At 45.1% G+C, this 16,499-nt stretch overlaps 1 protein-coding gene across 4 annotated transcripts in view; it reads left to right on the top strand.

The window, feature by feature from the left end:
- LOC135913831 (kinesin-like protein KIFC1) overlaps nt 1–16,499 on the top strand; it is a 122,017-nt gene that overhangs the window by 36,704 nt on the left and 68,814 nt on the right. For all 4 annotated transcript variants that reach the window (XM_065446521.1, XM_065446523.1, XM_065446522.1 and 1 more), the window contains 3 exons: nt 3,494–3,639; nt 4,336–4,433; nt 14,573–14,729. In XM_065446521.1, the coding sequence (XP_065302593.1) occupies nt 3,494–3,639; nt 4,336–4,433; nt 14,573–14,729 (401 nt within the window). The remainder of the gene's footprint in view (nt 1–3,493; nt 3,640–4,335; nt 4,434–14,572; nt 14,730–16,499) is intronic.

Below are 16,499 nucleotides of genomic sequence, written 5' to 3'. Positions count from 1 at the left end.
CGATCCCTCATATATTATGGCTGTATGCAGGCCAAAAAGCAATGCCGAAGCGCACAGCTTACATATGTAACGTGCTGGATCACCAACCGCAGTGATCGCTGTGTTGAGCAGCGCCATCGGCCTCATGCAGGAAGGCTAGCGTAGACATATGGTAATTTCAAGCCTACTAGACTTGAAATGCGCGAGAACGATGCCGGTGCATCACAAATATTTGATTGCGCCTGCCGCTTAGATGTTTCGCGGTTGCCGTAGGTTGGCCGTGCACGAGCATGCGCTCTTATGCTTTATGTTTTACTCCCTATGCCAAGCGATCAGATATTGAGCAGATTTACCATTTCATGCTGCTAATAAAGGGAGACCGGTTTTCTTTGCCGAGTTAAAACCGATATAAGCAAAATAGTTCACAACACATACACACACCGCGACTGATAATGTGCGTACACCGCGGCTGATAAAACGCGTCGCATTTTCGCGCCCCCAAAAGATATTTCCGCCTATTGTAGTTACCGATGCACCGAAAGGCTTCCCTGACGACCTTATATGAACGGACACGGCGTAAGTTTCACAGAGTACGACCTAAAACATCAAGAAATCGTTCCGCAGCACGCGACAGCAATACTTTCAAGCTGCGCCGCGCCGGATCTCCCAAGCCAGAGAGGAGGAAAGGCTCTCCGCGCGCCCTATCCTCCTCGCCCGATGAAACGGTCTATAGACAACAGAGTAGGAGTTGTAGGAGAAGGTCAAAAAGGTAATAAGGTAGTGGGAATTCACCAATGACTTCAGCAAGGATCTCCTCTCTCTCCATTGTCATTCATGCTTTATGTTAAGGACGTAGAAAGACAGCTGGAAGACACTGAGTTAGGGTTTGATTTATCCTACATGTGTAATGGACAAATGGTACAGCAGAAGCTCCCTGAACTGATGTATGTGGACGACATAGCGCTACTAGCGGATGATACAAGTTTACAGATGCTTGTTAATATGTGACAACACAGCAACAAGTCTAGGCCTCAGGTGTAACAGAGAAGTCAGGAATTATGATCTCTCATGAAAAGACGAGTAATTACGTGGTGTCAATTCAACAGCAAGTCATACCCATAGCGTCAAGCGATATAAATACCTCGTTGTATACATAGACAAAGGAAAGACTTACTGAAGCAACCACCAAAAAAATCTGAAAGTAAAGGGCAAGCTGAATGCTGCAATAAAACGCAGAGCACTGTGTGGCCACAATAAGTATGATTTGGTATGTGGAATCTGTAAAGGAGTAATGATGCCAGTGCTAACATTTGCAAAGGCCATTTTGTGTCTAAAATTGGATATCTCGTCGTGTTTGGAAATGAACCAAAGATCGGTAGACCAGTTGGCTTTGGGAGCCCATGGTAAAACTACAAGTTTGGTAGTGCAGGATGAGACGGGTTGGACCTCCTTTGAAGTCAAAGAAGCACAGAGCAAAATGAGTTTTGAAGAAGGTTCGGGAATATGAATGAAAATGAATGGATGGCTAATGTGCACAAGTATCTGTACCTGAAAAGCGTGGACACAGGATGAAGGAAGAGGTCAAGCTAGCAACCAAGTACAGAGTAATTGAAACTGTAAATGACAACGAGGAATGATCAGAAAATGAGAAACGGACAGTTAATTGGATGCAAAGAATGGAAAGAAAAAGGACCATGGAGGTTTACAAGAATAAGAAAAATTACTAGAAGGGAATACCTATATGTATAACACAAAGGGTGGTATCTTGCTATTTGAGGCTCGAGCTGGTTGTTTAAGATAAAATTATACTGGACCAAATATTCGGAACTAGATGCGGCATGTGTTTGCTGCAGCAAAAATCCGGAGACCACTCGGCATATCCTAATGGAATGCGAAGGGCTTCACCCAGTGAGAACCATAGGTAATGTACACCTTCCAGAAGCGCTTGGGTTTAAAGCGGACGGAAGAGTCAGCTGGTCAGCAGTCAAAATAAGCAAGAGACGTTTAGAGTATTGGTGGGGGAAAAAAGCAGGGAAAAGATTGTTACGACTGGATCTCTTACAGTTATGTATTGCTAGCAGTAAATGGTAGATTTTGAAAGAAAAAAAAAATTAAGGAGATGTATACAAAAATGCTAGATAAAAAAACATATAGCATACTTAATAAAATGAAGCAGGCTAGGTGACCATTTGTCACTGCCCCATTCCAAAGGGGATCCCATTAAATTATCAGCATGGAAGGTCTCAAAAGTGGCGTTTCAAATCATCAATAGCGAGCTAACGATGCCCAATGGGCACAGTAGGCAGAGTTAAATAGCACCTCAGTGGCTGGCAAATGCACCTGCTGGAGTGGGTATGACATGTCCCAGCACATGGCCTCCGAGGTTCTCAGTGTGCTGTGACCACCGCCCGATTTCAAGGGTTCTCAACATTCTGGGTCCTGCGTCATCCTTGGCGAGTGGTAATGCCACTGTCTTTTATCTTTTTGTTTCAGTATTCAAAATGTATTTTTTGCAAGCCTATCATGAAGCATGCACTGGTAAATAACATGTAATACTTTGCACAGACGCTTTCTTTTGCAGTCCAGTTTCATTGCAGCTGGCTTTAAGTGTGTATTTGCTTGAGCCCACTGTATATGACAGCTCCACTTTCCATTACTGATCGTCTCCTGCTTGCTGGGACAGCAAAGCAGCCTGCATTGTTACACTTCGGCGCTGTTTCCTTAAAGCAGCCTTCTTTGCTGTTTGTCTGTGCTTGAACCGGAGTTGGTTGCATCATGTGAAAGTAGCTGTCTAAACTGATAACTTGGGTGTGTGAATACCAATTGAAATTAGGATATTTAGCTTCGAATATCAAATTGAATAATGATATGCAGATGCATTTATTAGCAAGTTGGATTAATTTGTTGCTTTGGAACATTGCAATTGCATTTTCAATGTTACAAAGCTAGACTAGTAAGTCATATACTAAGACATTGCGATTTCGCTCGTGTTATCTTAGAAAATTCAGTAATTCCTACTAGTTGTCCTCGCCAGTCTGTGCCTTATAATACCGCATCAAATGCCCATAAACTCGGACGCACTTGACCCTGTGCCAGTCGTCGTTCATCACTCTTTCCGTCAAGCAATAAGCTCCGAATTTGGGGTGGCGCTACGAAAAAACAAAGTGTGCTTTCACTGCCTGCAAACCTGTGCCCCTTGCTACTGAAACGCTGGCTTTCCTGCAAAGTTTAGATGTTTAGTCTCTAGAGACGGAGAAGCAAATTTCGCTAGCAGCACGAGACCATCGCAAAATTCAGTACAACATCGCCCCAATATTGTTAAATTAGATAAAAACGAATGCCAAGAACCATGCTTGCTCCTGCACAGCCAGCAGTATATTTGATTTGATTCAAACATTCATTTTTCATTATCTTTTCAATTGAATACGAATAAGAAAAGTACAATATTCAAACTTTTCGAAGATTCGCACACCCTTGCTTGTAACGCAAGCGTAATCGGGGGTGGGATGTGCAGGCGCAGCCACCAGTGGGGCACTGGCACCGTCCGCAGCAGGCAAGCGTAAGCCCTGGGATCTGCAGGGCCGTCTACACGACCTTGAGGAGCGTATGAAGAGCGTGACGGGCGAGAAGGAGCAGCTCAGCCAGCAGAGCACCAGCCGGGTGAGAGCAGTCTACCTCCCTGCTTCCCTCGCCGTTTTGTTCACTTGCTCAGTTTCATGATTAAGTCCACAAGCCTACCAAATAGGCTTTGAGAATGTGGCCACTGGATCGCATGTGTAGCTTACTTTGTGCTTCCTTTACTTATTCCCCACATGCCGGGTAAACAAATATAATTACTGGGAGAGGTCTGCTAATTTATTTGTGTTAGCATGGCTGCACATTGAGCATGACCCTGTTGCTGAAGGGAAAGGACGAGGCAGTAATTTGCTGACAGCAGGCATATTGCGCATCAGTTGCAGAGTCATACTTAGTGTCTATGTGCCTCTCACGTGTCTAATCAGGCAAAATTATTGGTCAAGCACTCGGTTATACTTAGTGTAGGTGGTAGTCCGGAAGAACTTGACGTTATGAAGTCTGCCACGGTCGTGGTGGGTTCTTCCCAAGTTCTTTCGGACTGTCACCCACACTAAGTATAACTGAGTGCCTGAGTGATAATTTTGCCTGATTAGACGTGTGCAAGGCACATACACTAATTATGACTTTGCACCTGATTAATGATTTTGCCTTATTGGAAATTAGGCTTCTCTGAGGCACATAAAACATGAAATGTTTCAAAGGAGAGGCTTCAAGAACCAGTGCCAATACTTGGGCATAACATGTGACCGCGAGTAAAATTTGTACGTGTTCTTGTTGCAGCTGCAAGAGCTCGAGAAAATCAATGTTGAGCTTCAGGCCGAGCGGAACAAGAATGCACAGCTGACCACAAGGGTCTGCGAACTCGAGTCTGCGCTCAGGTGGGTCACACTTTCTGCCCGAGTGTGTCCTGCTGTTAAAAACAGCAAACCTTCGTTATGGGATGCACGCAAGCATTCACTGTTTGCACACAGTGTAGACACCATTCTTGACAACAGGTCTTTGGCTGAATGCATTATACTTGACCTTTTTAAAGCCTTCAACAGAGTGTATCATACACTGCTTGTTCATAAATTATGACTATTAAAGCTTGATCCCCGCAATTTAACCTGGACCGAACGTTTTCTTGCTAACCGCTCTTTTTTAGCTTAACAGCATAATTGCCGCAGAGTGCATCGTCCATTGTGGCGTACCGCAGGGCTCAGTCTTCTTTTACTCATTTATATGAACCGTTTACCATCTTGTGCTTCCTCATCTGTTTGTTTGCCGATGATGGCACAATTTTCCGAGAAGTAACAGGACCTAACGATGCCACTCTTCAATCTCGCATTAACACTGTCTTTGACTTGTGTAATACATGGCTTATGGAACTGGTAATGCACACTTAGACAGCATACCTTCATACAAGTACCTCGCAGTTCACATTTGTAGCAACCTGACATGATACTCATACCTCCTGTTGTCTGTGACGTTAATTGCATGCTTGGATGCCTTCCTCGTAACTTCGCAATGTCACCTTTGTCTCCAAAACTAATGTTATATAAAACACTCATTTGCCCTAAGTTGGAATATGCTGCATTAATTTGGGATCCATATCTTGTGTTACTTCCAGTGAATGTACTGAATAATTCTGTGTTTTGCACCCTTCAATTACAACTGAATTGCGAGCGTCTGGTTAATGAAAGCTCACCTTAAACTATCCACGCTTGCTTCTCGTCGTGCAATGCTCCAATTAAGCCCTTTTCACAACCTTTATCATCATCCCTACTTGCATGAATTAGTAATATTTCCTCCCCATTACATTTTGCGCAAACTGGACCATGCTCATAAGGTGGGCATTCCAGTGTGTAAAACAGTTGTAACTAGAGTCCTACATACCATGCAGATGAAATGATTGGAATTGCTTTCCGATATTGCTACTAACAATTCGAGACAATGAAAAATGTGCCTTTATTAACCAATGCGTTGTAAAATGTCCCTTCTGAAATGTCTGTTGACCCCAAGGGCATGAGGGTATACCCCTCATGCTGTCTTTACCGCTAATTACATGCTCGGATACTTTTGTCGGAACTTCACAAAATCGCCATCATCTCTTAAACTAATGTCATATAGAACAGTGATCATTCAAATAATTCAATTTGCAAATTGAATGTCTAGTATAATCAATTTCTCGAATATTCGTTTTTTCCAAATACAGTCCTTGCCTGTTAGAACAGATTGGTATACAATATACTCCTAGATATAATAGCCTATTATTTTCACTTAGTTTAGTCAGCCCTTATTGTCAATTTAACGAATTCCGCTTTTAACAGACCTGACTATAAATTTCTATTGCTGCGAAGGACAAATTTTTTGGCAAGTTTTGTCTAGATGGGGTAAACACGACATGCTTTGTGGCGGCCATGCGTGCGTGCGGTAGTGCTCCGCATATGACTATCTCCGGCCGCTTGCGGAAGCTGCGAGACTGCACTTTTCCTTAGAGAACGAATACACCAGCAGGGTGTCTACCAACCACGAATTCTCAAGGATTTTGAGTAGTCTGGAAATACTCGGGGAATTTGTGCTTCTATCGAACAAAATTAGCTGTACTTCTATTGAAAAGGAACGAAAGTCGCAGTAATGCTGGCTCGAGTGACAGGGAGGAATCGTAACGAATGGTCTTTGAGCAGTGTCGTCAGCTGGAGGAGTTGCCTGTGTACAGTCAACGACTGACTTTCCGGGTACCCGATAATTTAGACGGCTAATTTAGACCTGAAGATTGGAATTTTCCAATTTTCAGGTAGGTCTGACGTCTAAAGTGACTTGCGGTAAATAAGGCCAAGATATTTACTGTTGCATTCAGCATATCTGTTCAAGAACTCGTTGGGAATGTTATCGAGACTGTTTGCTTTCGTCGCGTCTAACTCAAATAACTGCTTCAATATTCCAGAGTCGTTTATTGTTAATGTGTCAATAGTGGGGCATGATGACTGTGGCAAATATGGAATTGTATCATTATCTTTAGTGAAGACTGAGTGAAAGTGTTGGTTAAATTTATCAGCAAGTGCCAATTTTTGCATGCGGGGACAATCTGGTGCTGCGGGGCGTGCGCGCAAAAAGTTCTAAAAGCGTTTAGGGTTGTAATCGATAAGGTTAGGCAATGTTTCATTGAAATATATATATGCTTCGCGAGCTTAGTCTTTAACTTGGTAGCGTTGGTTAGTGTTAGTGTTGCGTTAGTTCGTTGGTAGTGCAAAGTAGTTGCGATATTTTTTTGTGTACTTTCATCTTTATTTTTCATGTTACGCCGCAAGCGTCTTATTCTGCACTTGACGTGAATTGTGTGTTATCCAAGGATTGTTTTTTTTTCATTTTTTGCTTTTTTCGGGATGTACCGTAAAAACCGGACTGTAGGTCGGACCGGAATACAGTAAAAGCTCGTTAATTCGAACCGCAAGGGGAAGCCGCTTCAGTTCGAATTAACGAAAGTGCGAACTAACGAAAGTGAAGGAGAGCAACAGTACACTGCGATTTGAAAGCAGTAGGGCACGTCAGAAATTTGGCGCGTCAGAAAGTGATGGCGAGTGCCCGCGGCACACGCCATCTTCAAGTCGAAGCTCTGGGTCCGACTGTGCCACACCACCGATGTCCACCGAAACGAACGTTAACCGAGCCTTAACACCATCACAATGAATCGCGACGGCCGATACCTCCTAAGCTGAAAACAGAGGTGCACAACCGAAGAAGACTGCCGAGACAAAAACGCTGAACATGTGAAGGTGGCGAAGGCCCTGATTCGTTGGTTCTTGATTGTCAGCGCAGCTGCGACGTACTTGATTCGCTGTGTTTTAGCGCTTGCCGTGCCATCTCCGCACAACATTAGCAGCTGTACAATATTTGCAAAGCCTCCGAGATTCGCAACGACCAAGAAGTCTCGCAGGTTATGTAGAACGGAGAGGCGGCAGCCGCCGCTGCCTTCTGGCTGACCCCGTGTCGGTTAGATTTTTTTCCGATTTTGCCTTCTCTCGCCGTTCTCTCCGTTTTGGAGGCAATACAGCCTTGTGTGTAGGCAGTAGGCGCGTTTCTCTGGCCGTGTGCCAGGCGAGCGTAGTTCGAATTATCCGTGAGGGAACCTTCTGGCGTTCGAATTAACGGACTTTTTTATACATAGACTTCTGTGGAGCTTGGCCGGACCAAATCGTACAGTTCGAATTATCCATAAATTCGAATTATTGAAGTTCGAATTAACGAGCTTTCACTGTATAGGTCGACGCTCCAACTAACGAATTCTAAAAATGAAAAATTCTTTTTCAATGGCAAAAGTACCGAAAGACACCCTTACCTTGAAACAAATGCGACTCAGCCGGTTGCACAATGGTGACAGTATTTATTTAAACGCTGCTCGCATGTACACCTGGCCAAGTTTTTAACAGTATCGCGCGACCATCGACCCGTGTGCTTGTCAGCACCTTATCAGTGGCGTTGAGCGGCGAAACAAACGAGATACGCGCATGTGTACACGTGCACTTACTTTCGCTGTTTCGCCGCTCCGTGCCGTGATAAGGCGCTGACAAATGTGTGGGTGAACGGTCGCGCGATACTGCTAAAATTGGCTGGGTGTACAGTACACAGAAGGGCATGAAGTGTGCAAGCGCTACTCCAAATCAGAGCAAAGCCTTTGATCAGAGTCGTCCGAACTGGAGTTGGATGTCGAATGCTTCTCGCTGCCCAGTCCAGAGGCGCGCGCGATCTCTACCGCTTTTCAAACGGATGCATTCGGCAGTCACAGCCAGCGATCTTACACGCAGCTCCCGGACGAACTCCGCAACCTTGCCTTCCAGTTCTGCGGTCCGCCCACGAAATGACGTTTTCTTTTGGTTACTGCAAGTTGTAACACGTTGCTTCTGCCTCCGCCACTACCGAATGCTCTTTTCGGATACTCCAAATTCGCGCTGTGCCGCCAGGTTGCCGTGGGCTTCCGCGTACTCAATAGCTTTTTTCTTGAAGGCGACGGTGAATTGCCGTCGGCTTCCGCTCATTTTGAACCAAAATGTGAAAAAGCAACCTTTAATTAATATAACTGTGACAACGGAAACGCAAAATGCCGGTGATGTCGCCATAGGGTGCCACGCCACACTGCTGCTGATGGCGATGGCGGCTGTTTACTTCATCCGCCCATTGTTGCAACACTTTCGTAGTTTTTCCACCAGTGTCCAGTATATAAGACGAGGGTTGGCTTTTCGCAATGGTTTTTTGAAAAAAGGTTTGACCTATATTCCAGTTTTTACGGTAATGACGCATGCAGTGCGAGGCTATATACTGGAAATGAAGCCAGAGATCATTGACGGGAACAGAACTGTCATTAACCATTTCGCAACATTCTTGGTATTCGTGCACTAAATAGGTTAGTGTAGCGGAATCATCTGCTTTTCAAAAATTAGGGACAATAACTTCAGCAGTTTTGGCTGTTGCAGTGCATCCGAGGGCCAGCTGGCACTTTGGTATGTTGGGATCTGAGATACCGTTTCTGATCTCAGAGTGGAGTAGATCTAGGGGGAAGTTGTCGCTAATCAATATTAAGTCTAGCATGTTATCGCTTGTTCCTTGTGTTCGCATAGTAGAGGTTACAACTTGATGAAGCTTGAAATTTAACATCAAATCAATGAGTGACATTGATGAGAGTGAAGTGTGATGCATGGTATCCCAGTCAATATCAGGTAAACTGGTCTCCCATAAGAATAGCTTGGTTGCTAGCATGCTTCTGCATAAACTTCTGTACAGCATTAACACTTTTGTGACCAGAAAGAGGAGTTCTGTAAATGCAACCATTAAGTATTGCAAAATCATCGCACATAATCCTGCAGAACACAGCCTCAACATCTGGAACGTCAGGCATCAATTCAAAGGGTAAGGGCTTCTTAATAAGCAGAACTACGTCACCGCCTCGAGTTGGTCGATCTTTATGGATAACTGAGTAATTTGGGGGCGCTATATCATGGCAGTATATTTCTGGTGAAAGCCATGTTTCAGTAATAGCAACTATGTCAGGGCTGTGCTTGAGTAAAAGGTTTTCTAATGCTTCAGTTTCATTGTCAATACTTGTTGCGTTCACATTTAGCAATGTTATTTCTGTGAATTTTTGTGCCTTCGAGTGACTGGTCGACTACCTTTGGCATTTTTTTTAACTGTGGCTCATGCTTCTTTCATCATCCCAGACAAATATGCTGTCATTTCTGTGCAGTCTACCAAAAAATATATACTTTTTCTTCTCTCTCACGGTTTGATTAGTACTTTCCCAGAGTTTTCTTCTCTTTTCCCGCACTTTACCACTGAAGTCTTCACCTGTAGAGTAGTTAGTGTTCTTGAGTTCATAGCGTTTCTTCGATATCGTTGATTTGTTATTGAGTCAAGTAGCTTTAGGAGGACCAGTCTGCTTTTATCTTTATTTGTCCCATGGCAACTGGCTCCAAGCCAAGGGTATCGTTGATGATCGTTTGATTGACTCTGTTTCAGTGTAGAGCTGTTTTCGCCCTCAACCTCGGGTAGTCCGTAAATAAGATTTGATCTTCTGCTGTGGTTTTCCAGATCATCAACCCTGCTTTTTCCAACTCTTTCCAACTGCGACATGTTGTTTTTGCGGGAGACTACTTTTTCTTTGTTTGGAGAGGGCAGCTATCTTCAATTTCGGTTAGCCGATGTTCTTTGATATCTTTTATATCTGTTGCGATATCCTTTGCTTGTTTAGCAATCTGGTTTAACTTGGGGCCTGGATTGTCTTCTATATCCCCAGCTACTAAAAGAAGTTTCCACAAAAACAAAACATTGGCAACTGCAACAAGCCACGGGCACGGTAGCATCAACAAGAAGGGGTTACTAGATCTAAAACATTTACCGTGTCTCCTCCTCATTTGCATGAAGGAGAGCGGGTTAGACGTCTGCATTCTTGTGGTACTGTCGTGCCCAATACTCCCGGCAGTGAAGGAAGACCATATATAGCCAGTAGTGTAGGTGGCGCTCGATGCTGGTCATATGTCCAACAGGGCGCGTAGGTCGCCGAACCACGTGTCAATAGAAGGGATCATCTGGCACGTGGAAACCGCTGTTGTTGATATGCGTTATGCTGATCAACTCCGGCAGCAGCCTGGTGCGCGCATCCCCACCTATAAGGAGTATGCTGACGGCAAGCTGCATGAAGGACAGCGGGTTAGACGTCTGCATTCTTGTGGTACTGCCATGCCCAATTAAGGGGGAGACTGCTTTTTAGAGCTGAAAATTGGGCCAAAGAATCTTTTCGCCTTTCTTTGCTACAGGTTGATGTGGAACATTTCTTTTTGCTAGCATGCAAATTGTTTTTCCTCCTTTTCTCAAAGCAGCATTTCTGATGGTCTCAGTTTCTGAGTGGTGATATGCCTGGTTCTATTTGTCACAATAAATTTTTTTGGTCAAAGGTAGACAATTCGGACTTTCCTGCCTGCTGGAGAATCGGCAGTTTTTGTGTAGTCTAGTGAATGTCTTCCTATCGGAAAGTATGCTTATGCTTTATACTACGAAAGTGTATAGCACCAAATTTAAGAAGAAATTCTGATACTAGTCCCAAACATGTTTATTAAAATTTTTTTTAAATGTTATATAAGAATGTCAATGTTGCTTCACACAGAGAGAGCGTGAAAAATTCTAGGCTATAAGTTTTCAATGCAAGGGACCTGTGCAGTATTCCAGCAACGGTCAGCTTTCTATGTAAAGAATTTCTTGATTTATAAAAAAACATTAAACTGCTGAGGTCAGCTCCCAGTCGTCTTCTCGTGCGAAACTCTACTCCTTGCATGGCCCCCAGTAGATGATCCCAACCGAACGGTGCTACACCCTGCAGATAAGGACGGCAACCCTCAGACCATGCGGGATATCTTATATAAGCACAGAGCAACTTTCAAATGATTCATTGAAGAAAGCGAAACTCCGTTATGAAATCTGACACACTGAAGTTGCCGCCTGAGTCAGTGCTGCTTCAAAAAAACCAAAAACTCGCATACAGGTGCATTAGAATTCATTGAAATGCGACCTTTCCATGGATGAAGGGTGCATGATGCCATCTTGGGAACTACAAGTGCTCATTGCTCTGACCATGCCCATTCTCCGGATGTGCTTTAAAGATTCAAATCTGATAGGAAAAGAAATTCTAAAAATGAAACTAAGTAGTACAGTGGAACCCCGTTCATACGTTTTTCACCGGACTGGGGGAAAAAAACGTAACAGCTGGGAAAACGCAACAGTGAGGAAAGCTCCGAAAATGAATGAAAAAAGTGCAGCTTCCACTACAGACAATTTATTTCCACAGAATGCGCTTAGAACTTTAAAAAGTCTGGAATGGTGGCTTGCCGTTTCTTTCGCTCGCTAGAAATCGCCACACATTTCTCAATAGCCTGGAAGGCCGCATTGCTGTCAGCGTCGCTGTGAGGTGCGGTGTACCTGCGGAGGAACTCCAGAGCCGCGACGGCTTCTCCAAAGCTAGGATTTGGCAACTCCCCAGCATCATGCGGCTCGTGCTCCTCGTCATCACCGCGCCTCGGCAATGGCAACGGATGAAGGAAAATGCGCGGGAAATTTTGCCCTCTTTGGCGTAATCATGCTAACGTGCTAGCAACTGTTTAGTATTGCTGCGGAGTGCGCGCGTCCGAGCAGCCCGATTGCACGCGGCGCGGCGTGGTTTCGCGAGAAATGTAAACAAGAGAGGAGAGCTGGCCCGATAGGCGCAGCAACGCCGTGAGCAACGCCAACTTCCGGCTTCACAAAAAAGAGTGACGTCAGGGCCTCTCCCGAGTTTCCGTCCTCCGTGAGTCAACCCGTCCAACTCTATGCGTCCAAAAACCATGCGGTGACCGTAATAACAGTGATTATAGTGAGAGCATTTTTCACGAATGGCCACTTAGTGGCGGCCTCTCGAACTGGCGTGCGGCTTCTTGCAGCCAGTTCTATAGCCAAGCCCGGCCAAGCCTCGTCAAAAGCCAAAATGGCGGTTGGCGCACGTTGCCTGCTTTAGTCCAGGCGGGTTCGGGGTGCCAAGTTGCGACGTATCACGCGGGAACGTTTTCACAGCTACTACGTAACAACGGGGTTCCTTATACATTGGATCCTATGGAAGCTATGCCGGGACTGGATGAAAACGACGTAGCAGCCGGGAAAACGGAGCAGTGAGGAACGTAACAGCGGGGTTCTACTGTACCTAAATAACACTATAGATGGTGCTTGCTGTCCAAGAGTGCTCGAAAAGGGGCAAAATAAAAAATGTACAACCATAGATAGCGGGTGGTGTAAGCAGGAAAGTGCCAGAGGGCAGTAGGACTGTAATTTGAACAAATATTGCAATAATTTTCAGAAAGGAAGATTTTCGTCTTGTGTATTAATACAGTAAAAGCTCCTTAATTCGAAATTTCGGATAATTCGAAGTAGCTGCCATGGTCCATCCAACAATGCATTGTGAGCAATATGTAACGAATACCCCTAATTCACACTGAAATCTGCACTGCTGCTGATAATTCGAACTCTGCGTTATCGGGAATGGGGAAAGTGCTAGTGCATGGGAGCACGTTGGCGGCGATTGTCACCACAAGGCTTTGCTCTTTTCGTGTGCGGCCATCTGTTGGAGGTCGGTTCTCTCCCTCTCTCAAGACCTTCCAGGTGAAAATTTGGATGTGGCGCTGCGTGCTTTTATTTATTTATTTATTTATTTATTTATTTATTTATTTATTTATTTATTTATTGCGATGGCAATTATATGGACACTACAAGCGCATTTCTGCTGTCGGCGTGGGTGTCTGCGTCACCTTGAAGTTCCGTATGAAGTCCTAGGGCGATAACACCGTCACCGTGTGCCCTACGCTGTATGTGCAAGTGAAGGCGTGCGAGGGGAGCCGAGTAGAGTGGCAAGTTGGCTGGAAGTTCATATTATAATAAGGAGGTTACTAGAGCTTACGATCGCGGCTCGATCTCGCCCGCGCGATAAGGATAAATGCGAAGGAGCACGCCATCTTCTCTCGTGAGCGAGGCACCTAACGTTGCGAGGGGCGCGTTCTCCCCGGCAGCAACTGCGTATGTGGCGGCTGCATGCGGTCGCGCAGTCGTATCTTGGGAGCGATCTACGTTGGGGACAGTCTAGTAGCGTCAGTGGCTTGTAGCTTTCTGCGTGGGGTGTGTTCTCTGCGTTCGCTTTTCATTGAAGTGATGGATAGCACGAATGTCACTTTGCTCGCTGCTGTTGCCATGTTTCCTAAGGCCAGCGTTTTGACAACGAGTGTCCGTACTCATTAGGTGGGGTGTGTTCATGTTTGATGTGCGCGCTGACACCATGCTTAGTATTTTAGTTAGCAAGCGAATGTTTACAAGTTGATGCGGATGATAAAAGTACTATCCTTACTTCATATGGCTGTCTAATTTGCTATCGAAATTGATGCTTCGTCTTTTGGGCGAAACTCTTTTTTTCTTGCTTTTTTTCATGTCACATCTTGGAGGTTATGCTCTTTAACTACGAGGTTTTCTGCCGAGAAGCGGCACCTGGTAGTGTTTGATTCAGAAAAAGGTGCAAGGCACCACAAACTAAAAGGTATAGGGGGTGCCAGTTATGGTGTAGCGGGCTACACCCACCTGCTACGCGGTTCAAGGGTGCACTGCAACGCAGCGGCACCTTGCCTTGCACCATGTTCAATCGAGCACGGAGGAGTTCAGCAGAAAATGCATGACTATGGAGGATGGTAACTTGTAATCGTTCGTAGCTCTTTTAATGTGAGATGCTTCACACAAATTGTGGTGCGAATGATTAACTTTAGCTGTATCCTATGCATCTACAAAATTTGTGTGAGCCGTTTCAGGGGCCCTTTAAGTGGAGTGTCCCCCATGAAGCCGACTGTTGGCTGTGTTGTGCCATCTCATTGCTTTATTGCACACTCCTGCAATGTTTGCTTCTTGTTATTGCTCTCCAAAGAAAATGAAAAGTGCTTTTGTTGATCTAAACAAATTTAGCACTTCTATGTTTATTGGCTCTGTGCAGCTCGTCGGAGGCCGGAAAGCAGTCGGCCTGTGCGGAGAGGGACTCCTTGTCCCTGCAGCTGCGTTCAGCTACGCAGCAGGTGGCCACTCTGGAGCGATCTCTCGCCGATGCCACAGGAGCGCTCGCTGGTCTTCGATGCGAGCGTACTGCCCTCATGGTACGAGAGATTCAACTCTTAAAGTAGTACTTATTGCCCGCCGCAGTTGCTCAGTGGCTATGGTGTTAGGCTGCTGAGCACGAGGTCGCGGGATCACATCCCGGCCATGGCGGCCGCATTTCAATGGGGCAAAATGCGAAAACACCCATGTACTTAGATTTAGGTGCCCATTAAAGAACCCCAGGTGAACGAAATTTCCGGAGTCCTCCACTACGGCGTGGCTCATAATCAGAAAGTGGCTTTGGCACATAGAACCCCATAATTTAATTTTAAAGTAGTACTTACGCCTCTGTTAGTTTGACCCTGATTGCGGTTTCGTGTCAGTCAGCATGACGGCAACTTTCGTTCAGGCCATTGTGTTTGTGGCATTGCACCTGCGATTTATGTCCGAAACATTTTTCAGCATCCGAAATTTCGTTTATTATTTTAGTGCTGGGGTAGGTGGCGGTGCTGCGTGGAAGGCCGAATAATGGCGCAAGTCTGAAAAATTTGGTCTAAAAAATTTATCAACGACTGTATTTTGCATTCTTGTTACAAAAATGTATATTTAGCCCTTTGACGGTTTTAGCCGTACATGTACGGCGGCGGTTTTCTGTCCTGCAAGGTCTTCGCCGTACGGGTACGGTTTCGACCCTTCGTTTAAAATTTCGCGCCCTAATGACGATGCACGCTTACTGGGAGGTGCTGCCACCTCTTAGGACTTACAAGAAGCGTTTGAAATTTGTGCTACCTTCTTGGGGAGATAAACAGAACTGACTTCAAGCTTCAGCGCGTCGCGCAGACTGTGGCCACACCCCTTTTGCGGTTTCGGTTTCGCCGCTTGATCGCAATGGAGGCGCGCGAAACTTCATTTTTATCTTTGTCGGCACTCTCTTGCAGATGCTGTGGAAGTTGATTTCTATCTTGATTGGCGCTGCTCTTAGCTTGTTTATAACCGCCGCTCGCAAGGTATTCTCGCTCTCAGCGGCAACGCGCTTTCACGGTTTCGGTTCCGCCGCAACGGAGCGCGCAAAACGTGATTTTTATCTTTGTCGGCACGCTATCGCAGGGGCGGCGGAAGTTGATTTCTATCTTGATTAGCACTGCTCTTAGCTCGTTTATCACCGCCGCTCATGAGGTATTCTCGCTCTCTGCGGCTGTGCGGAGACTCGTGTTTCGAGGAGTACCACACTCTAAAATACTATTGAACATATTGCAGTTCTGAGTGATGCCGACATCAAAATACTGTTCCTAATTTTTTATTTTTTTTTACTATTTATTCCTGACTTTATACATCTTGTACATTCAAGATCCGCAATAAAGTAATTTGACCACCCGGGAAAGTTTTCTTCAAAATAATTCGACCCTCAAAGGGTTAAGGCACCTGCAAGCAAACATTTGCTTCACTATAGCCGCTACTAAGTTGGACACCACATTTTCGATTTCACTATAAGAGTAGAGCAGCCCATTGAAATAAAGCATGGGCAACCAAATTTTTTATTTGCTTCGTTATATCTGGTAATTAGTTATATTGGTGTTAGTTTTATGAAGGTTCGACCAATTCGACCACCATGAGCTGCCATTTTTGCTTTGAAATCTTCCTGGGGCAGGCACAAAATAAGCGTATTCGAGCGGAAATGTGTGTTCGACGCATTCGTGGTACCCCAAGCACTGTCAAGGCGCGTGTTCCTGCTATTGAAGTCACCGTTAGAGTTGGCGCATTCGTGATTACCAGCCAAGCTCAAATCGTGTGGTGAAGGCTAATTTCAGAATCGAAATAACAAAGGTTTG

This window comes from Dermacentor albipictus, chromosome 5 (genome assembly GCF_038994185.2).
Source record: "Dermacentor albipictus isolate Rhodes 1998 colony chromosome 5, USDA_Dalb.pri_finalv2, whole genome shotgun sequence".
NCBI classification, from domain to species: Eukaryota; Metazoa; Arthropoda; class Arachnida; order Ixodida; family Ixodidae; genus Dermacentor; species Dermacentor albipictus.
Note: the sequence above shows the minus strand (reverse complement) of the source record. Positions and strands in the feature narration are given on the sequence as shown.